Raw genomic sequence first — 23,556 nt, forward strand, 5'->3', positions numbered from 1 at the left:
CCTGAGGCGCCCAAGGCAGGTGGTAGGGGTGAAAACCTCATCTGAGGCGCCCCTGCTATCTTTCAAAAAAAAAAGAGAGAAAAAGAAATAAAGATCCTTGAGTGAAAACCTCTCTGAGGCGCTTAAGGCAGGTGGTAAGGGTGAAAACCTCATTGAGGCGCCCCTGCTATCTTTCAAAAAAATAAAAAAAAAAAAAAAAAAATCAATAAGCTATTATGTGAAATTTGCATGCAGATTGCAGGTGTTCTATGGAGGAGAGGAAGCCTCTCAAGTCAAAGTCAAAGGTCCTTCTCATGCAGCCAGGACACCTCACAAGCTCCTCCTCCAAGAATGCTTATGTTTTTCAAGGTATGTGCAATTTTATCATGGTTTGAATCTTCTACAGGAAACTGCTGTCTTTCTACAGGAAGGCACAGTTTTTTCTACAGGAAGGCGCAGATTCTCTACAGGAAAGTGCAGACTCTCTACAGGAAGGCCGAACTTTCTACAGGAAGCTCTGTGTCTACAGGAAACTTCCTGTAGGAGTTTTGGGCGGCCAGAATTCGTCGTAAAAGGAGATTTCGCGACCATGGCTTGGTTTGGATGCATGCAAGCCTCTGTTAAGCATCCTTGCACGTTGCTGTCACCATGCTCCACCACCTGTGTCGACATGCGGCCAAGTCCCTGCACAAACAAAGGAAATCGATGAGTTCTCGTGAGAAAGCCATTTCCAAATAGAAAAATGATGGGATCTCATACCACAGGCATCAAGAGCTCCGGGATCGTGATCAGAACCGCCATCGTGCAGCATGCACCCAAGGAGAAAGGACTGTTACGAGACCCCTCGCGGGGATCCTGTAACAGTTCAACCTGCTCAAGTGGATGCCATTCACAGCACCGTCATCTGAGATGAAACGCGGGCGCATGCAAGCAAATCCGTCCACTCCAGCGTTGGCATCCGGTTACCACGAGCTTCCGGGTCTGTGTACGCCGCATGCAGCAGGTAGATCCGCTCCCCGTCGTCCAAAAACCGAAAAATCGTGTGCAGCCGCACGCAGGTAAGTGTCTTCCCCTTCATTCCATCAAATCGCATGAATCTAACTTTGAATTTGTTTGCAAAGCGTAAAATTGAATGGTTGAGCGGCCGTATGGCCAGTCGACTGGCCACGTCGGCTAGTTAAAGTGTAATTGGGTGATTGGGTGGCGGACATGACAAAGAGAATGAACGGCATGCACGTGGGAGCACTCTCGTCAGAAGCATGAGTTTAACAGGAAAGGCGGCGGCAAATCTGAGGAAATGAATGCAGCAGTGAGTGAGAACGCAGGCGGAGGATGGATGACGTCGCCCAACGGTCCACGGGGACAGCTCATCCCCCGCGCCATGGATTGCGCCAGTTCAAAATCCAATCGGCTAAATCAACCGCACGCATTTATCATCCAACACTTCAACTCGGCTAAGCCATTCTGATTTCTTCTGCATTTTGATACGCCGAGTTGTTGGCTACCAGAACGCTGGTCAAGCACACAGTGAGCGCGGCCAACTACAGTCCTCCCCGAGAATTGCGTGTGGCTTCTACAGGAACGCAGTCCTACAGGAAGCAGTCTCTACAGGAACGCGGTTCTACAGGAAGAGGAATTCCTCACGTAAGAAAAGGTGGCAGAAAAAAGGTAACCCTGAAACTCCTTCCGCAATTGGCTTTCAAAGGTGGCAAGATCATTATTCACAGTCTGGTCATAAAAATATCGGATTGTTGTGCCTATACTATCGCTTCTACAGGATAGCAGTATCATTAGACTGTGTTTTGTGAATTGTATGCATGCTCTGCCTGGAATAGACCGAATCTCCTTTGCATTTGTCACCTTTAGTCAAAACCCCCGTGTCCATCATGCCGGGTGGGTTTATAAGACGAGAGCCCACTGATTCAAATACATTAAGGAGAAACCCGGCAGTGGTTGAGCTCTTCACCAGAGCACAATGGATGCCTTTTTGTGATAAGCTACAGGGCTACGATGATGAAGTAGCTGAGGAATTCTTGCAGGCTCTGCAGCCTAAGTCCCAGACACTGGCCACAGTAACCTTCAGAGGTCTAAGCCTCAAACTCACCCCAGAACACATCAGTCGGATCACAGAACTTCCTATGGGCCTGCCGTGGGACAAAGACGAGAGAAAGCTGAGTCAGCAAGCCAAGAAGGAGTTCTTCCCACCTAAGGAAGAATTCTCTGAGGATAAAAACGGGGTGAGGAGGACCAGCCTGTCACCACCATGGAACGAAGTCAGTTTGCACATTATGAAATATATTACTTGTGAAGGCCGTTACAACATCATATATGCATATCACTTCCGGCTGCTCAGTGAGCTAAGACATCGGCTTGATCTTCCCGCAGAGCAGAGACTGAGCATTCCTTACTTTTTACTGCAGTCCCTAATGGAGTGTGCTACAAAGCTAAGACAGGGCATCCCTGATCAGATAGCCCATCATGGGTTAATAAAACTGCTTGTGGAGGACGCATTGCACTCATATAAGGTACCCCTCTCATGGGAATCCTTTCGCAATCTGACCAAAGACGGGGATATTAAAATGCTGGTCGAAGAAACGGGTTCCTCTAGCAGTGAGGAACACGAAGCAGTGGCCGAAGAACAAAGGAAGGAGCATGAGGAAAAGAAAGGCCAAGAAAAAGGTGGCACACCTACCCCGTCAGCAAGGGAAAAGAGGATGAAGAGCAGAATGGACAAAGCAGAGGTGGCCCACGTCAGCCCAAGCACCTCAACAGCACCTACACCCAAAGCAAAAAGCAAAGTTCAAGCAGGCAAGCAAGCGGAAGTGAAGACCCCTGTGTCTACAGGGAAGCAAAAATAGGCTTCTACAGGAAGCCCGACAACACAAACTCAGGCTTCTACAGGAAGCCCAAAAATCATTGAAAAGCAGGCTTCTACAGGAAGCCCAAAAGCAAAGACCAAGGCTTCTACAGGAAGCCCGAAAATCGTTGGAGAACAGGCTTCTACAGGAAGCCCGAAAATCGTTGGAGAAAAGGCTTCTACAGGAAGCCCGAAAGTGCAACCACAGGCTTCCACAGGAAGCCCGAAATCTGAAAAGGAGGGACCCTCTACAAGGAGCTCTGAGAGAGCAAAACGCAAAAAAGAGAGGGCTGGCATTCTCGAAAAGAAGGCTGCAGCGGCGCTGGCTGCCCTCAGTACACCTCCGAAACCGAAGGAGAAAAGAGAGAGGGAGACCCCTCTACAATTTGAAGCCAGGAGAAGCAAGAGGATGACCACGGGCAAGCCACAGCCTCCACCCAGCAGCCAAACCACTTCAGGGGACATCCCTACTTCACCCAGTGCAAGAACCCCTTCTAAAACATCAGCCACCCCCGAAAAGGGGAGCCCAAAAATAACTTCCTGGACACGAAGGATAGGCCAGTCGCCTTCCGAAGCCAGGCTCAAGGAAATAGGAAAGGGGAAGGAAGCATCACCTTCGTCACCACCAGGGGCAGCAAAGGCAGGGCCGCCAAAAACGAGAAACGAAGAAGCGCCACCCTCGGCAGAGAAGGCAACACCACCAAAATCAGGGAAGGAAAAGCATGCTCCGGGCTCTAGTTCTCGGCCAAAGACGAGGAGCCAGGGCAAGGTTGCTCAAGGATGAGCAAATGGTTCAGCTGGGGGGTGATGATGAGCCCCAATTTTGGTACAATTCGGGCTCATTTTGGCCTATTCTATTTGCTCAAACCATTCACTTTTTACTGCTTATGCATGCATTTCTTAGTTTATTCGTGTTGTTTGTAGGAATAAGGGTAGACACTTTATCTACGTGACTAATGCATTATGATTTCAGGTTTTTTGCATTAAAAGGGAGAAAAGACCACGTGAAAAGGAGACAAGGAGGCAATGAGGTGGCACTGCTGGTTTTTAGGAGAGGATGTCCACGGTCTTGGGGACATTCCTCGTGATTCCCACCAAGAACTCCGAGCTCCAATCCATCTTCCCTCCGAGCTTAGAAGCAGCCAGCTGTTCTACAGGAACAGCAGTTATAAACTGCTCTACAGGAACAACAGTTATGACCGTCCTACAGGATCTGCAGTTGAACTCTAGTTGGACAGCCGAGCTCCTAAAATCAAGGACACCTGTTGGATAGTCGTTTTTGCATAAATACTGAGGCCGTAGCCTTGTAGAGAAGCTTTTTGAACCTTGGCATTACTCTTGTAATTGGAAAGTACGAGCTAGAGCTCAGTTTTTGTTCCTTTTTGTAAGCCAATTTGGCATAACATCAGATTATGAATAAAGAAGGCAGATTTTGATCTAGCTCTGAGTTTTCTTAAGGAGACTATAGCTCTCAGGTTAGGGCCCAACCTGAGAGCCATAGATCCCCTCTGCTGTAGTGTTGTTTCCATTTCGTTTCAGCACTTTGAGTTTTCCTTTTCACATGCAATTCGAATTACAGGTTGCTAATTTAGTTGTTTTCATGAGTTTAGATAGGATTTGCTTATGGTGAATTGGTTTACAGTTGCTTAGGTTAGAAGAGGATAGATACAATCTATTGGAGCTCCAACAAAAAGGTTGTTAAGGCTCACTGCCATCTCATCTGGGATTGGAGTGCAGTCCATGACTAACCACCAAAAATACGCATTTCTTTATTCCATGATTGCTGCAAACACAGTCACGTTATGTTAGATGCTTCCACATGATTCACACCTGCACCACACTCCTTTACCACAGCTTCATGCACATTCTCCTTAGCGTTTAGATTGCTGTTCATTGAATTTATAAGCACAGGTAGTCTAAGTTAATGCATTTTCGGTTTGGTGATAGTCACAAGCATTTGTTCCATTTACACTGCTTTCTCTCGTTCCATTACTTCGTCCTCCATCTTGATCACGCATGCAAGCACATCTTTGACCTCTGCTCCGCTCTGTTATCTCCCAAAGTCTTTCACTCCTCACGTACTTCCATTCTCTAGCCCTTTCGTTGACCTAGCCCTCTATCTTCCAACCTACTCCCTACATTCACTCCCTATCCTATTCCTCCACTTCTACAGCCATCACCAGCCTCATTCCTACCTTACACATCTCCCCCTACCATTTCATCACCCCTCCATCACGCCAAACACTCACGGTAGGTCATCCTGTAGCTGTTGGTAGACATCCTGTAGAAACCAGAGTATCCTGTAGGATCCCCTGCAGACTTCCTGTAGGAGACCACTCACTCGGTTGCCGAGCTTCTGAATGTGAGGAACCTCTGTGGATGGATGCTAAGGATCCCTAGGGACCTCTCCTAGCCTCCCCAACCTGTCCCACGCTTTCCTTCCTTCTCCATCCCATCTGCACAACCAAACCCTAGTTAGCACAAGATCACAATCATTCCACACACTTAAAGGAAAAATACAAAAACATATATTTCATGATGCAAGTAGTTTAGATCCATGCATTTGCACTTATTAGAGGTAACAGCAGCATTGGTAGAAGTTTCATTCACATTTTTTGCATTGTAGAGGTTAGACTAGTTAAATTAGGGTTTCCTAGGTTTACATGCTTTGATTTGCTTTCAGTCCATTTTGTCAAGTAGAGTAGTTTTCCTTTGAGAATAGCTTTCGTCCATCAATTAGCAAGCTTCTTCTGAGAGCCTATAGAAGTTGGCTTGAGCCCTAGCGGACTTGTGCCAGCTGACCAAGTGACAGCTGCGACAAGAGCTAGTACTTGTGCATATAGCACTGTCGCTTCCAAGTTTGTACGAACTACCGGGTTGATAAAATGAGAGACAGGAAGCCCCAGGAGTTGTAGCATTATTGCTACAATACTGGAGCTCACCAGTTTCGACCGAGGAACAGGATGCAAATATTTTGACTAAGGCATTGTCAAAATGCAAGTTCGAGTTCCACAGAGACAGGATTGGGGTGACTGATAATCCCTTTCTTGTTGAGAGGGAGTGTTGAAAATAGCAACAGGAAATGCTAAATATAGAAGTGCTAAAAATAACATTGCTATAAATAGCATTTCGGGATACATTCCAATTTTAGTTAGTCCCTAAACTAAAATTGAGAATTAAAATTCGAATTTGATCTTAGCAGTTGTTTGTAAAATAATTAATTAACTCATCTTGAGTTAATTAGTTGTAGAAATCAAACATGAAGTCTATGTGAAGACATGCAACAATTAAGGAAGTTATCCCTTGATTAAAGGAGATCATGATGAGTTGTACTTTGAGTTGTAATTGTTAGCTCAGTTAACTGAGTTAAGTCCAGTTAGATTAGTTCCAACAGTTTGTAGAACTGATTGTGAGTTCAGTTAGTTAATGCATGCATGCATGTAACCGCTGCACTTCAGATAACTGAATATTCTCTCATAAATAACCCATGCATGTCAGTTCAGTCAGAGACCTAGTTGAGATCAGATGATGGGACAATGTACTATCAGTTGCAGGAATATTCCATTAAGGATATCTCTTGCATGCAGAAGGAATTCATTCCTTGAGGATTGCGCAGCTATTTCTAAGTTTGGAGAGTGTGTGGTGAGGCCAATTCACATAGGTGGCAACATTGGACCCCAGGAGAAATTGCGCAAGGAAATAGGAGGCTTGGAGGATTGGAGGAAGACATATCTTATGTCTATTCAGTCTGTGAGCTGTACTGAGGGATTGTACTTAGAGCTGGATAGCTTGTGAGCTAAAGCTTTGTGTAATTCGGACATATTTCCACTTGTATGATAATACAGAGATAAGGGTTTTTAGCTGAGGCTTTCCCTAGAGTATTCTTCTATGTTCATGTGTGATTGATTTCTCATTCTCTATTATATGTGTTCTATTTGATCTTTCTCATAATCGATTAAGCTTTTGCAAGGTTGTTTGTAGAAGTAGATCAAGTATTTTGCTTTAGTATTGTTAGCTTTGTTACATAATTCAGTTTTTGTTTGGTCGAGGGTAGCTTGGTAGTGTTGTTGGTGGTTGAAGAAATCTTGCGGCAACCTTTTCCTCTTTCTTCTTCATTTGCATTATGCCCTTATAACTCCCCACACCTCCGTTTCCTCCTTCCTCTTAGTCTTTTTTATTCTCCTTCAAACCCCGCTTAAACCCTTTTCTGGTTCCTGGGCGTTTTTGCTTTAACATTATAAAACCCCGACAATTCTTTACATAAACCTTGTTTATATCCTGTCTTTCGGGCCCCAAGCGCAAAAGATTAACCATAAGACTATGGTCATTTAACACCGCGTGCATATAAAAATCATAGCCCGCCGGGCCCTCACCTGTCGCATCAACCAAAGTACATGTTTTAAATCTTCGCCGTCCGATCTTATCTCGCCAGGATCCAACGGTTATCGCAACCCCTACTCTCGTAACTTGCGCGTCCGTTAGGCAGCGGGGAAGGTGGTTTCCCATCGGACCTGCCTGCCACGCGGCGCCATATTACAGGATCGCTCCTCCATGTACGAATACCGCCCATTCCCGTGAGGCGGTGCGGGGAAACCGCCCACCACGAAAAACCGCCTTTCCCGCCGTTCAAACTCTGTGCAACTTTCGCGTGCGATCACTGTCGGATCTGCCTAACGGTGATCCGACGACCCTCATTCACCTCGATCATCCACCTCCCGATGGCCTCCACAGTCTGATCTCCGCCGTCGATTTGTATGATCCGATGGCTGAGATTCATTCCTCCGATTCAAGTCTGATTCCACCATTTTGTTCTCGCCCGTAGCCTGTTTTGTGCTCCCGAAGGATGCAGGGGATGATCTACCTGCTCTCTGCTGCTCGAGGAAGGACGAAGCCATCAGCTACATTGTACCTGCACAGTAATATCTCAGCAACTGCAGTTAAAGACCAGATGGCCGAAGGACAAAAAGGACTACCTCGAGTAGTTAAAACATTTATCAGTTATGGGCTTCATTCATTTTTCACTCCATCTGCCCGAGAAGGATCACAGAACAACAGAGAAGGCTGATCTTGTTCATTAAACAGTCAGATCATGGCAGAGGCCCATTCCAAAGAGTTAATATGGTTGTTGGCCCATTATGATCCTTCCTTGTATAGCGTAGTAGAGCAAATTTTGTAAACAGATTCTATATATACCCAAAAACACAATGTAATGGGTTGATGAGTGTTATTTTGCTGTAAGGTTCAACTTCTGGAGATTGTAACTGCTGTGATACCTGCAGCGTCTGGTCTTCATTTTCAGCTAATGCAAGCTTCTTTTGTTGTTAATTGCTCACTGTCCACTTCTTCTTCTTGTTCCAGGCTGTGCCTGTTTTGCATTTATTCATGTGTTGTTAATGTTTAGCATTAGAGGGGCTGTCATCCCACCTCTGTGTTAGGATTTAGCATGTATCATTGAATTTGTTTGCAGGTTTCTGTTGTTTTAATGCCAAAGAGCTATCATCCTGTCTGTGTATTAGAAAACAGATTTACAGACCTTTTAACTAGTTGCAGCCGGCCATCACAGGGTCCTGTGCATCTGCTGGTGTGGTCAGTCTTCTCCATCATCACATTTTCTTTAAAACTGTGAGTAATTGGTGGTTAAAAGCCTTGTAGTCTGGGGGTGTTCACCCATGTCTGGGGTCAAGCACAGTAGAAGTGGTTATCTGGCTTGAATATGCAGCATTTGTTTCATTCATCCACCAGTTTTCCAACTTTTTATTGAGTTTGTAATGTTCTCGAGCATCTCTGATATACAACCTAGGAGAGTTTCTTGGGGGTGATAACAAGTATATTGCATTATCAGGTGATCTATAGTGGGAATTTCTACATTCCCCTCTTTTCTTGCCTCCTTGACCTTTTGAACTTCTTTCCTAAGTTCAGCTTGGTCTTTTGGAATGAGGTCTTCATTTATAAAGGTTCTCGTTTCTTTTACGCTTGGGGATTTCCTAAGTATATCTAATTTATGGTCATTACAACTACAAATACTTGAAAATGCTTCCTTTTATTTGAAAAGATAAATCTCTTTACCAAACCTTACAATGCTTGGAACAATGACATAATCATCTTTGTTGAAATGCAAGTAGAAAGCATTACCATTTCTCTTTTTCCATATTAATGCTATTTTATGACAATATGCAAGCCAAAAACTATGGTTCACAAATACTTGAAAAATAAATAATAACCCGATGAAAAATACCTATAGAATAATGCAAAATGTATTATCTCTATGTATATTCCAAACAAACAACCAAGATAAGAAGATTAACATCCATTAACATCACACATATAGGAAAGCAACCTACTTTAAAAGGACATAAGCTAAATATTACATTCTATGTATATTCTTCTTTTTCTTTTTTTGGTTTAATGATAATGGAAAATTTGTATCAAGTTAAAATTTACTCCTAGATCACGACAAGTACATCACAAAATACATCAACATAAATCTTAATCTTTCAGAATAGTTTTTTCTATCCAAAATCAAACTTGTAATCTCGAAAAACACATTATTTACACAGACAAAGAGGGGGGTTTTGGAGGCAAATACCTTCCAATAGCGCCCCACAATGAAGAAAAATTTACAATACACAAACAACTTGTTTATAATGTAATATTTCATTTGGATATAGTGGCCCAGATTGATGGGCTCGTTCATGTCTGGGCATTTGTTGTCCACAAGGCCATTGATACTTGCAGTATTAGTTAAATTAGAGGTTAAGTTATTCACCATACCTCTAATTTATTCGACTTGCTATTAGAGGTAGCTCAATTCATTGTCCCGCTTGTAAACCTTAGCAAATTCCCATGAGGATAACCATTAGATTGGAGCAGGTTATGGATTCTACATTATGTTTCAACCGAAGCTGCATAATCTCTACTTGTAGTGTCTAATTTTCCATTAAGGTGGGTAATAACTACAAAGTTTCTTCCAAACACGTTGTGGATAAAATAATTCCCCAAATATATAATCCTCAACTCAAAAAAAATTATGATCAAGCTATTGACCACAAGATGATCACCCACCTCTATGGCCATCACAATTACAAAGATCGCGACTAAGGTTGCGCCAAACTAGGTAACATTAATAGACAAATGCACCATATTAAACAAGGGACAACACTATGAGTGAGAAACAATCTCAGGAGTAGCAATCTTACCATCCTAATCACATTCCTAGTCACATCATTGAGCCAAAATGCTCAAGAAGTAACTCAGACCATAACAGTAAATTTTAGAGCATATAAACCGAATTCCAACAACAACACACCGAGAGAGAAAGATATCCAACTTGATGCCACTGTGAATTAAATTTCCAGTCACAATCGTGCCTCTAACCACAACTATTGATGTTCGATCCATAATTTTGGTGCCCTTTATCTCCACTATGTCCACAGTGAGCCACTTCAAGTTAATTTTCCACCATTGCATGTCCCATTTACACCCAATTATCTCTATGGGATAGCTAGCGGAAGGGAAAGTTCCCTAAGGCCAAATTTGGAAAGACTGCATCACATTTAGGAATGGTATAAAACACTCTCCTGAGTCACATGATGTCGGTAGATGACAAGACCTCCTCCCAACATTTCCAATAATCCCACACACGCAAAACTTAATGTCAATGTCCTACTTCATTACACCAAATGCTCCACACCATATAATACTCGCTCAAAACGTTGAAGGAATACAAAATACAAGGGTTCGACACGTCTGTTCCAAGGTTATAGGCCACGGTGAAGGAGGGATGAAAAATACATGAACTTGTGGAACCAAATACCTCCTCTTTGACCACTGTAGACTTTTGGATCCATTTTTTCTCCCTTTTGGTTTCAAATTTCATCCAATTTTCCAAGAGGGACATCCAACAACTGGGAAATTGCTCCAATGTTGATTTTGGAAGCTTTTAATCACCTTTGGAAGCAGCATAAGGGAATCTCTTGAGTCACATGATGTTGGCAACAGACAATACTTATCCAACACTACTATTAATACCACACATCCAAAACCTTTGGTTGTTGTCCAACTTCATCACACCAACACTCCACACCATGAGATACCCACTCACAAAGTTATGGGGGCACTAGATATGGGACTTTGACATGTTTGCTTCATGATTACAAGTTGTGGTAGAAAGGGGATGGCACATACTTGAACTTAATGTTGCTTGTCTTATCATTGAAATTATAACTAAGGAATGAAAAATGGCTTTAATTGGCCATTCATTATTAATTTACCAATTTTTAAATTACAACCTAGATTAGCACACCCATCCACTTCCTTGTTATTATCTTGTAATATATGCTTATAACTTATGGTAAGGATGTCTTTTGTTGCCTTCTTGATACGTTTTAAAAGATTTGTCAAAAACTTATCCCTGGGAAAGAATCTTTAACCATGTGTTGAATGAGAATAAGAGAGTCTCCTAACACGATGAGAGAGGAAACCTGATTTTCTTTGGCTAGGAGGATGCCGTGTAATAGGCCATAGGCTTATGCTTGATTATTTGTCATCTCTCCCGAACCACATGAATACTCTAAGACTTTTATTTCACCAAGGCCATTGATGACTCCTCCCCATCTCGCCACCCCTCAATCCATGCATACTTATCAAAGTAAAACACTTCATTGCGCTGAGAGGCGCTTTCCAACCCAATATGAAATAGATGTTGTAAGGTTATCTTATGTAAATATTTTGACTCAGTCAAATTAACAAAAATAAGAAATAAGAAATAAAAATAAAAACTAACAAAATAAAATAAAATAAATAATTAAACTAGCCTAGATTCATCTTAACTCTGGATCTATCAAGCTCCAAGAGGGATTAAATCTCTCGAGGTGCAAATCTTTCCTCAAGTTTTGCACTAAAAAAGAGGTTTGCACCTTAAGAGATTTAATACTTGTTGGCGCTTGATAGATATGGAGTTAAGATGGATCTAGGCTCGTAGTATATATGGTGAAAGTTACTTTAATTGAGAATAACAAAGTGGAGGCACTCTTTACTATATAAAAGAAGAGATATTGTAAGTTTATGTTATATAAACATTTTGGCTCGGTCAAATTACATAAAAAATTAAAACTAAAATAAAATCAAATAAAACAATTATAATTATTAATTAAAACATTTTGACTTCATCAAATTACATAAAATAAAATAAAACAAAAAATAAAACAAATTAATAATTAAATTAGCCTAGATCCATCTTAACTCCATATCTATCAAGTGTCGAGAGGGATCAAATCTCTCAAGGTACAAACCTTTCCTCAAGTTTTGCACTAAAAAAAGAGGTTTGCACGTTGAGAGATCTGATCCCTCTTGGCGCTTGATATATCCATAGTTAAGATGGATCTAGGCTAGTATTCAAAGACGTTGTAACAACATTAAAATAGAATAATATTTGTTAATGTGTCTTTATTTTTTAAATATAAAATAATTAATATGTTTATATATATATATATATATATATAAACCATGGTGAATGTGGGTGCCTATTTAGGCTTATTACAATGTGGCTTAGCCATATTACCATGGGGCAACATGTCCCTTTGCACGAATTGAAATAATTGGAGGGGAGAACAATTTACACTCCCAACAACTCAAGCTACTAAATAATAATAATAATCTATTCTGAAGGTCACAACAAAGCTAGACACCAAATGGGACACTTAAAAGGACAAGAGACCCATTTTTCCAAAGGTTTTGAGTGCTAATGTTTACAAAGGTGCATATACTCCACCCCTCTATGGAATCAAACCTGTATCTTTTTAAGAGGAAACACATTCTCCATATTATAATAAACAATCTTAATTTAACACAATTACAACTTGCTCATTTAAAAAGTAGAAAATAATTTCATTTTAAAAAACCACCCATTCAAATTATAAAATAAAATATTTATTTTCATGAAAATTATTATTTTTTGAAAAATTTAATAAAATTGTTAAAAATTATTATTTAAAACAATCTTTTATTTTATAATTAATATTTTGGAAATTAACAAGCTTAGATCCATCTTAACTCTAGATGGGATCAAATCTCTTTTCACTGTAAAAGAGGTTTGCATCTCAAGAAATTTAATCCTCTTGGTACTTGGTAAATCAAGAGTTAAATAGATCTAAGCTTGTTTAATTTACCCTTTAAATAAACTATATTCCACATAAATACCAAAAATTCTCAATACCATAAATCATTTATTATTATTATTATTTTTATTTTGACCAAATTAAAATATTACATTACTTTATTTTATGTTATATGTCTACCTTAACCAACCTTTACACTTTACCAATCTTTAAGATTTCCAATTTTTATTTTCATAAAAAAATATTATTTAAAAAATAGAATAAATTTCTTAATATTAAAAAGCCATACTATTTTATAATTAACATTTTAAAAATGAATAAAAATATCTAAACTTTTCGTACTCTACCATGAATACAAACCCTTAAAATTTTCATTTATCAAACCGTAGTGAACCCAAACTCTTCCCATCTTTATTTGAATGATTTATTTAGTTTAACTTTATAGGCTTGAAGGATTGGATGTGGCATGAGAGGTTATTTGGGTAAATTACAAAATAACTTTTGGTCACATGGTGTGGGTTATAACCGGTCAAGATTTATTACCTAGGGCTTAAAAAAATATTTTTTGTTGGGTTGCACCATCATTATCATCATCGCCTTTTCCTTTGATTCCATTCCACTCATTAGATTACTCCATGTCTTCCTCTTCCTTTGGCCTATAAACCCCCTTACCTCTTTTTCCATCCACATACAGTTTGTCTGGGTTTCTCCTTTTTCAAGGGTTTCAAGGGTTTCTCCAGCGCTCTCGCTATCCATTGCGGCGGCTGGAAGGGTTTGGAGGAAGGAAGCATCTGATCTGCTGCGCGCGAGCGACCTGATCTATTTCCTTTTGGATTTCTCGCTTCTTGTTGTATTTCTGTTTCGAGTAGACTGGAGTAAAGATGTCTGATGATGGTCGCTCCGGCTCCGGCGATATGGACTACCCACCGCCTCCCTCCCGGGTCGATAACAAGCGGAAGTTTGATGAGACAGAGCACGTTCACGTCCCCAGGCGGTCGACGGGTTTCTCCCCTCCAATAATCGTGACTTCAGCAACGGCGGCAGCAGTAGCAGCGGGGGATAATCAGAGTCAAAGTGCTTCTTACAATGCTGTCCCTCCGCCGTTAGACGAGGTCCAGCTCGCCAAGCAGAGGGCTCAGGAGATCGTGGCGAGACTCGTCAACAGTGCCAATAATAATGTCGATGCCAAGCGTCCCAGGGTGGAAGACTCCGCCGAAGATCGTACCGCTGTCAATGGTTCGAATCTCATCGACCACCATCGTGCTCAAACCGGTAGGCATTTAAACCAAATCTTTTCTTTTGTGCTTCTCATTCAGATAGAGCTATTACCTGTCATTTTTAAAGCGAGATTGAATGTTTTACAAGTTCCTTATTGTGGAAAACTGATTTGCCCCCTTTCTTTTAAATTATCTTGCTAGATGTTGGAGTTTCCAAAGGAGTTACTTGCACAACTGACTTTTTTTTAGGTTTTTATTTGTTTATTAGCTTTACTGGATGCAGAGCTTTAAAGTCTCTTATGTGATATTTGAGATATGTACTTTTTCAAAATTTTAAGGGAAATTAAGTTTCTTTTTTCGTTTTTTTGTTTAATAAATCACTGGGCTTACCCCCAGTCTTGGTGTTAACACAACCAATATAGGTATGCTTTGCTATATATGTGTGTGAGAGAGATGAATTCGTTTTCTTTTCCCAGTTGTATGGATATAAGTGTGCGAATATGTTTTGCTTTTTATGAACAAACTGTATTATGTCATCATATTTATATGAAATGAATCTGTATTCTGTTTTCACTGGACTTCTTCGTTCACTATACAACTTTATAAGAGCTATGCAAGTTACTGACAGCCCGATCTGTAGTAGACGAAATGCCGTGTAAGCAGAGGAGTCATATAATATATTTTTGCCTTTATTTTCCACCGACATTGATCTAACTGAAATAAGTTTTCAGACGTTGTTGGTAGAAGCAATAATAACTAGAAATATCTACCAGTGAGCATACTGTAAGGGATTTAAAATTAGCAAGGTCATAGTTGTAATGATTACACTGTCAGCAAGGCAGCAACTGGGAGCTGTTACACTCCCTCTGATAGACCTCGACTCTCCTGGATCTCTACACATGTTAAATACACTAGTTAATGTCAATTGGAACTTAAGCTACACATTTTCTACTGCTACATATTATTAATAAAATAATCCTTTGCCATGACTGCAAGCTCCGTTCTCATACCAATTTAAGTGACACATGTTCCTACTAACAGATGGGCGCACGCAGCCTTATTGGAGGGGCTTGCTGCTTTGTGACTACTCTATCTAAGAAAATATATACAAGTGATAAATACGTGTCGTAGCTTACTGGGTGTGACATTAGGTCATGTCGTTGTTGCCATTATGCATTGATATTAGTTTCATGGTGTCTAGCTAGGAAATGGCTGCTATTTGTATTTTTGGGATATGTCCTTTGTCATCGTGGGGTTCCTCCATCGTGTAGGTTCACAGTAATTAGGTTCACTGTAATAATATACCTGTCTGTTACCTTAGTTTTCCATGCTGACATGTTTATAATTTCTTTAGTTTACCTGTCGTCTATAATACAATTTTTTTGTTAAATATCATTTGGATTGTTGATAATGATGAAATTGTTTGCATTCTATCTGTTATAGTGGATGCAAAGGATAATGATTTTGGTGACTAAAAGGTCTATTGTAATTGAAACCCACAGATAATGTTTTTGCACAAAAGCCTCAGACCCAGTCTATTGGGAATTTGCAACATGGTGATGTTGCTTCGTCAATGCAACCAGGTTCATATTTTGGTTTTCAGACATCTGCTCGAAAAATGGATGTTCCCAATGCCAAAGTAAGCAAATGAAATTTACAGTTGCTGTCCATGTGATTGTTCATGCTATGTATATGACTATGTGTATATAGAATCTAGTGGGTTTTTTTTGAGTTCACTTTTGTAGAATTCTTCGAGAAATGTTCTTGATGTATGTCTGCTACAGGTTGGCCTTATAATTGGGAAAGCTGGAGAAACTATTAAGTATCTTCAACATCAATCAGGTGCAAAAATTCAAGTAACTAGGGATACAGATTCTGATCCAAGTTCTATGACTAGGAAAGTGGAGTTGATGGGCAGCTTGGAGCAAATCAATAGGGCAGAGCAGCTGATCAATGATGTCATTGCAGAGGTATTTCTCATTCTGTAATTTGATGTTCAAACCTGACAATTCAAAATTATACTTGTATGTCTTCCCACTAGAATTTATTGTTCTATTTGATTACTTGCTGACAGTAAGGTAGTCTCTTTGACACTATTTGGATGTCATCCAGGCGGATGCAGGTGGCTCAGCTACACTTGTTGCACGAGGTTTCAGCAGTGTGCAACCTGGAGCAGAACAAGTGCAAATAAAAGTTCCAAACAATAAGGTTGGGTTGTCATGTTTATCATCCTGTCAGTGGATACATAATTTGATGCCTTTTTATTTGCTGAATATTTATAATCATTAATTCTTACATTAATCATCATCTTTATGTATGGCAGGTTGGGTTGATCATTGGTAGAGGAGGTGAGACTATAAAGAATCTGCAAAGCAGGACAGGGGCTCGAATCCAGGTTAGTGGGATTGAATTATTGATATTAGTTTTTTTTTTTTTTTACTTTTCTCAATTATGTCACTGTTTTCTGAGTCATCTCTCTGTTTCAGTTAATACCACTACATCTTCCTGAGGGAGATACATCAACAGAAAGGACAGTGCAGATGACTGGCACCAAGAAGCAAATTGAAGCAGCCCAAGAACTGATCAATGAAGTTGTTAATAATGAGGTGTGGTAATAAAATTGGTTATTTCCTCATGAAAAGTGTAGCATATTGGCTTATTAAGAACACGTGAACAATTTAGATGCTCTTTTGTGTGTATGTAGTCAGAAGATTATTCTATTGATTGATTTGAATGTGAGCTGTATGTTTCAAGTTAGGCATGTTTAAAAACAATTTAACTGTTTTCATGCATATATATTGTAGTTGTGCATAATTTGCAGTACGTCCACTGCTAAGTTACCTGCCATACAGTTTCCAGTTCCCAAGAACTGCAGGATAGACTAATAGGATCTTTGATACATGCAAAATACACTGCGTATGTGTTGTCTTCATTGATGTCTAATCCTTGACAGCCAATAGGTAGGTGATGGTGTCTTGCGCTTTTGGGATTATGGTATGACTCAAACATTGCCTCACCAACTCTACAAATTAAGGTTTATTCTTTATTTTTTTGGGTTTATATCACTCATTGACTCTTTTCAATGCTTCTATAACCACATGAAATGAGTGTCCTTGTATCTGGCAATTCCTTGTTTGATCATCTATTGTTAGATACACTGAAAACATTTCATTTGAATACATACATGGAGATATGTGCTATAGGGATTGCAGTCATCTCCTTGAGATGTTATATATGAATAATTACATGGTTGAACATGTTGTATCACTTACTATCTGGCTGGGGAGGTTTTACACCTTTTATTAGTTGTCATAATGCACTCGTTTTCCGGCCTGCAGGGTAGTCAGACTTATGATCTATTGGTGCTAGCATGCACCAGCAAGGTGTTATTTACCTCGAGTTCTCTTTGGCAACTAATAGTTATGAAGTTGCTTGTAGCCTTCTGGATATGCCTCAGCAGGTTTGCAAAGAACAGTGGTTAAAATGTTCATAAGTCTTAAATCTACGATAGAGCTGTTGTCTTACATCTGTGATTTATGATTTATCATTATTGCCTCCGAATTATGCTGTCTTGTGGGTCTGATTTTGGGTTCATGTCATGTTCATAGCATTAAACCATATCCCAGACTACAGTCCTCGAGCATAACTGCCATTGGCAACTCTGGAGTATGATCTTTGAATCATTCGATCTTTTGATGGCCTTGATAATTTGCTGATGACTCTTTTTAGGCTTATTTGAACATGTTTATAATTTTAAATGAACTGCACCTTTGAATTGTGTGCAAGAAGTTTACCTGAACACATAGTACTGAGAAAATGCATGTTCTTTGCTCTGCAGCCTCCCACTTGAAGCATCATTAGCTTTCTAGAAGCTTTGTATTGCGTTTGTTTTCCCATCCTGTAGGATCATCAAAATTTTAGTATAAGTTGCTGATTGATATGCCCTATAGCGATGTTCTATCTTCATTGATTGCTAATCATTGACAACTATAATAAGCGAAGGTGTCTTACGTCTTGTGGTTAAATGGTATGTTTTCATTTCTACAAAAATAAGCTTGATTTTTTATGTTTACCTGTTGGATTTAACCCTATATATAGAGAGAGATAGGTATATATCTGTTGTATCCTAAAGATGTTTCTGATGAATAAAAGTAAAATTGTTTCAACCAAATTACAGATGGCCAGGGGAGAACTTGTTATGTAGCATGTTATTAACTTGATGTTATACATCCGTAATTGATTTATTATCTGATAATTCATACTGTGAATATAAGCAGCCTCTTGAGATTGGACAACTGTAGAAGCAATCAAATCATCTAGTATTCGGAGATATGTTCTTATAGCATGCCCTTGATAGGTTATGTGCCTTTTATTACTTGTTACTCTGCAACCAACTTGGCCAACATGCAGGATAATCATCTTATGGTGTTTGCAATGCAATGGCCATGTTATTCATTCATTCCTATCATCTACAGCTAAAAGCTAAAAGTAGGCGCAGGTGTCTTGTGCCTCGTGGAAAAATGGTATGCTCCGAAATGCATTGTCAGCATTGCAACATGAGAAGGTGCATAATTTCATATTTTTAAAGTTTATTGAAGTTTTTGGCATATTCGATGGAAGAAAGTTCTGCACCTTGTGGAAATATCTTATGCTCTTGAAGATGCCTCATCAACATTACAATAGAAAGGGGGTGTAATTTCATATCTTAATTGTAAAAGGTTATTCAAGTATGTGGCATATTCTAGGGAAGTGAATGGATATTTGTTAGTTGATTTACAATACACGGTTGCTAATCAGATAGGAGTGGATATTGGGGTTCTATATTATGCAATGTCAAAAATCTATTGGTTTCTTACATCAGATCATTTTGATGAGTAAATTACTACCAACCAAGTCATTATGCTGGAGCTCAGGGCTATGCTATTTTGGATTGTTTACCTATGCTATTATCACACTTGAAACGTTTTTGGGTACATCAGAAGTTTATTTGGTAGGCTCTACTCTTGAGAAATTGTTAGGACCAACCAAGTCATTATGTTGGAGCATAGGGTTATGCTATATGGATTGGTTTTATCTGTTATTATCATACTTGAAACATGTTAGGGACTTCACAAATTTATTTGTTAGATTGTACTCTTGGAAAATTGTTTTCGTGTGGTGAATGTCTGTCCAGTTCTTGAAATTCCCTTCTTGGAATTTTGCTATTCTGTATTGTTTTCCTGTTTCTGAGAGATCATCCTCAAAACAAATCAAATCATATTTGAGGAAGGATGGGGCTTGGTTGATATGTTGGTAAGCCGAACTCTCACAGTTTCGCCAATGAGGTGAGTGTAGCCACAACTTTAATCTTTTGGTTTATCGTGAACTGAATAAACTAAGCATCATATGCAACTTGAACTTGTTTCTGAATGCAGTAGTATTGTTGTGTCTTTTAAGTACATGATAGAGTTGCCTTTAGATTTTAATATCTTCTATGTTGAGCGAATGCTTTGTTAATAACATATACAAAAAGCTGATGACATGATGTTTGCCATAATCCTAAAGTTTCTTACACAAGTGGTTTGAACATTCACTGAAAAGTTTGTCTAATTTGCATGTCTTTATCTCTCTGACTGTTCATCTAATTCCTTTTGCAAACTCATTTTAGAGGTCCACCCATGTCTGGTGGTTATGGCCAACAGGGCTATCGAGCACCTCGACCTCCACCACAGTGGGGCCCTCCTGGTCCACCTCCAATGCAGCAAGCAGGTTATGGGTATCAACAACCTGGACCTTACCCAGCTCCACCTCAGCACTATATGTCACAGCCATATGGTGGATATCCCCAGCAAGCCTCAGGTGGCTATGCTACTGGGTGGGATCAAAGGCCACCTGCACCGGCTCAGCAACCTCAGCAAAGTGGAGGTTATGATTACTATGGACAGCAGGGCCAGGCAGGTGCAGCTCCGAACAGTGGAAACTATGGTTATGGGCAGCCACAGGCTGGAGGATATGGACAAGTAGGATCATATGGACAGCAGGGTTACTCTCAACAAGGTTATGGACAGGAAGGATACGGGCAACCAGTAAATCCACAGCAAGGATATGAACAGCCAGGTTACAGTAACCCGGCTTATGGTGCCCCAGGAGCTCCACAATCTGGACCTCCACAAGCAGGTACTCCTCAACAGGATGCTTCACAGGGCTATGGACCGCCACAGGTTTCTTCACAGCAAGGATCCACACAAGCACAAGTGCCTCCAGCCCCTTCTCAGCAGGTGTATAGCCAGCAGTCACCTGCTGCATCTGGCTATCCTCAACAGGGAACCCCACAGCCTGGCTTTGGGCAGCAGGCAACATCTCATCCCAGTTATGGGCAGCAGGCAACTTCTCAACCTGGTTATGGGCAGCAGCCAACATCTCAACCCGCTTATGGGCAGCAGCCATTGGCTCAACCAGGATATGGGCAACAAGCATCCTCCCAACCTGGATATGGACAACAAGCATCATCCCAGCCTGGATATGCTCAACAGGGTTCAGCCCAGGCAGGTTATGGACAGCCGGGTTCAACCGCACAGGAATATGTTCACCCAGGTTCAACTCAACCAGGCTATGGTCAGCAGGATTCAACACAGTCAAGCTATCCACAACAAGGCCTATCACAGACTGGTGGTTATCCTCAGCAGCAGTCCTCTACTCAACCTGGTTACATTCAACATGCATCCCATCAGCAGGCCTATGGGGGATCTGCACAGCAGGGATATGGTCAGCCGCCGTACAATGATGCCTATAGCTATAGTCAACCACATGATCAATCGGCCAGTCATGGATATACACAAGCACAACATTACACAACTGAAAACGAGGCTCCCACTAATTCAAGTGCACAGAGTGGTGGTCAGGTGGGAACTACTAAAACGACATCCCAGGGATGAAGCTTCTATTTGAAAGGGCTCTGTATTCTATGTGTGTGAGGTGATTGGCGCTGACAGTAACATGCAAGAAGAATATCAAGCATGTGCTTTCTTGACCTTAATGGCTTTTAAAAGAATATTTTGTAGGATTAGAAATATAATTTTTACGAGGAAAAGCCACTGCGATATCTTATTTGAGATAATAGCTTAATACTTGTTACATTAATTTGCATGGGAAATGTTCGTGACGGTGATAATGTGTACTGTTTTGATTCATCTTTCTCTTTTTGGGGCGGGTGGTGAAGGAAAGGTGCCTGTTATGCTAATATTCTGATATGATTGTGAAGTTAGATGATAAAATAATGAGGAAGTTTTGTCTATTGCATATTTGCTTTAGGTTTTGATGTTGTTTTAGTTTATCATTCTGTTTATTCTATTCAAATATAGTCATCTAAATTCCCTCCATTCACTTTCTCACGAAAGATGCAACTTATATTTATTCCGCTCACAACGGAAACTAACCTGATCTGAAGAGTTCCTAATCATAACAACCGTGTATTGGAAAGTTCCTTCTTGAGTTGCAATTCTTGTGATGTCATTTTAAACTGTGAAAATGTCGATGCGTACAAGCGCTAATTATCTGTAGAAAACATTAGAGTTCCTTTATTTGTGGGGCTTAGCTATATCTAAGGGTGATACTCTTGGATTGCGTACACTGTTTGGGACTGGAAATAGCCATTTTTTGTTGGTCTCATCTGTAATGCTTGCATGTGTGGTGATGAATGACTGATGGGAGAAATTGATTGTGGATCAAAAAGATCAGAAAGTTGTAGTTAGGTTAACTGGTGTAGGTTGATTTTTTGAGGGATTATCAGATATTTATTATTATTTAGATAAAAAAATATAGATAAAATATTTTTTAGAAATCAAATGAGTAATTAGTAAAGACGTTATTTTGTATTGAATTCTCTTTCTTCTATCGAGATGTGTTCTTATTAACTAGGTGGAGTGCTGTTTAAGCTCCTTTTTATGCCATTTTAGTACTGGATGTTAAGTCGCCAGCCCTTAATTGGCTTACCCAACTATGCTTTATGTAATATTTTTATACACTGTATGCATATTACATGATTTTTAAACTCCTTTTTATGCCATTTTAGTACTGGATGTTGACTCGCCAGCCCTTAATTGGCTTACCCAACCGTGCTTAATATGTAATATTTTTATATACTGTATGTATATTATATGATTTTTTGTTGTTGTAGTAGTTGTATAATGTTTGATTTATTTTTTCTTTTAGAAAGTGAGATTGACGGACTTTATTATGTTGGTTTGTGTAGAGTAAATTAGAAGTGGATTTGAATCCAATTGAAAACTCCCAAATAACGAGGTTTGGGAGTTGATGATAAATAGCAGAAATAAGATGCTTCAATCAATATTAATATGATGTTTTCATACTTAATACCTCGTAATATAGTTTCACTTATTCCATTTTTATCCTTGACGCACCATTGCCGATTGATTCCATTTTTATTCTTGACGTACCATTGCCAATTAAAAAAGTGTTTCTTGGCCTGCAAAGCTCTCTGCCTTTTTGTTTTAATCCTTAGGACTGACATTGTACTAACACTGCCCTCACCATTATGTATTTCTACTACCCTTGCGGTTGTCACACAAGTTTGTTTTCATATGTTTTGAAAATCCATAGCTTTCTGCCTTTTTGTTTTAATCGTTATTGTTTTAATCTTTAGAAGGACTATCTTTAGAAGGACTTACATTGTCCTAACACTGCCCTTATCATTATGTATTTCTACTCCCCTTGCGGTTGTCACACAAGTTTGTTTTCGTATGTTTTGAAAAATAAGGGCAAAATCCATAGCCACTTCATTATCAACCGCTTGGCTTGTTAAAATGCCCCATCTATTGACGTTTTTGGAACTCATCATTATGTATTTCTACTCCCCTTGCGGTTGTCCCACAAGTTTGGTTGTCTCACAAGTTTGGTTTCATTTGTTTTGAAAAATAAGGGCAAAATCCATAGCCATGTCATTATCAACCGCTTGGCTTGTTAAAATAATGCCCCATTCATTGACATTTTTGGAAAATCTCAACCACATAGGTTTTTGTAAGTTCTTTTTGATTGAATCTTGCCTCCATCTTTAAAATAATGTAGGGTTCTATCCAAAAGTTAAATTAACATTACATAGAAAAACATATGGTTTTTCGAAAATCTCAACCATTGTTAGAGGTTTTTGTAGGTTCTCTTTGATTGAATTTTGTCTCCACATTACATAGAAAAACATATGGTTTTTCGAAAATCTCAACCATTGTTAGAGGTTTTTGTAGGTTCTCTTTGATTGAATTTTGTCTCCATCTTTAAAATAATGTAGGGTTCTATCCAAAAGTTAAATTAACATTACATAGAAAACCATATGGATTTTGTTTGGAATTTTATTTTATTTTATTGTGAAATTGAAGGAAAAAATTTGCAATCATTT

At 39.7% G+C, this 23,556-nt stretch overlaps 1 protein-coding gene across 1 annotated transcript; it reads left to right on the forward strand.

The window, feature by feature from the left end:
* The first annotated feature begins 13,582 nt into the window (after nt 1-13,582).
* LOC149141476 (KH domain-containing protein) lies at nt 13,583-21,446 on the forward strand. Its single transcript, XM_089446415.1, has 7 exons — nt 13,583-14,223; nt 15,671-15,807; nt 15,953-16,138; nt 16,281-16,376; nt 16,492-16,563; nt 16,655-16,772; nt 19,803-21,446. The coding sequence occupies exons 1-7, from the start codon at nt 13,833-13,835 to the stop codon at nt 21,080-21,082; spliced, it is 2,280 nt and encodes a 759-aa protein (XP_089302541.1). The 5' UTR covers nt 13,583-13,832; the 3' UTR covers nt 21,083-21,446.
* Nucleotides 21,447-23,556: the final 2,110 nt, after the last annotated feature.

The sequence above is a fragment of the Pinus tabuliformis genome, chromosome X (genome assembly GCF_031772625.1).
Source record: "Pinus tabuliformis cultivar Carrire ecotype Pingquan chromosome X, CPIR1, whole genome shotgun sequence".
Classification (NCBI taxonomy): Eukaryota; Viridiplantae; Streptophyta; class Pinopsida; order Pinales; family Pinaceae; genus Pinus; species Pinus tabuliformis.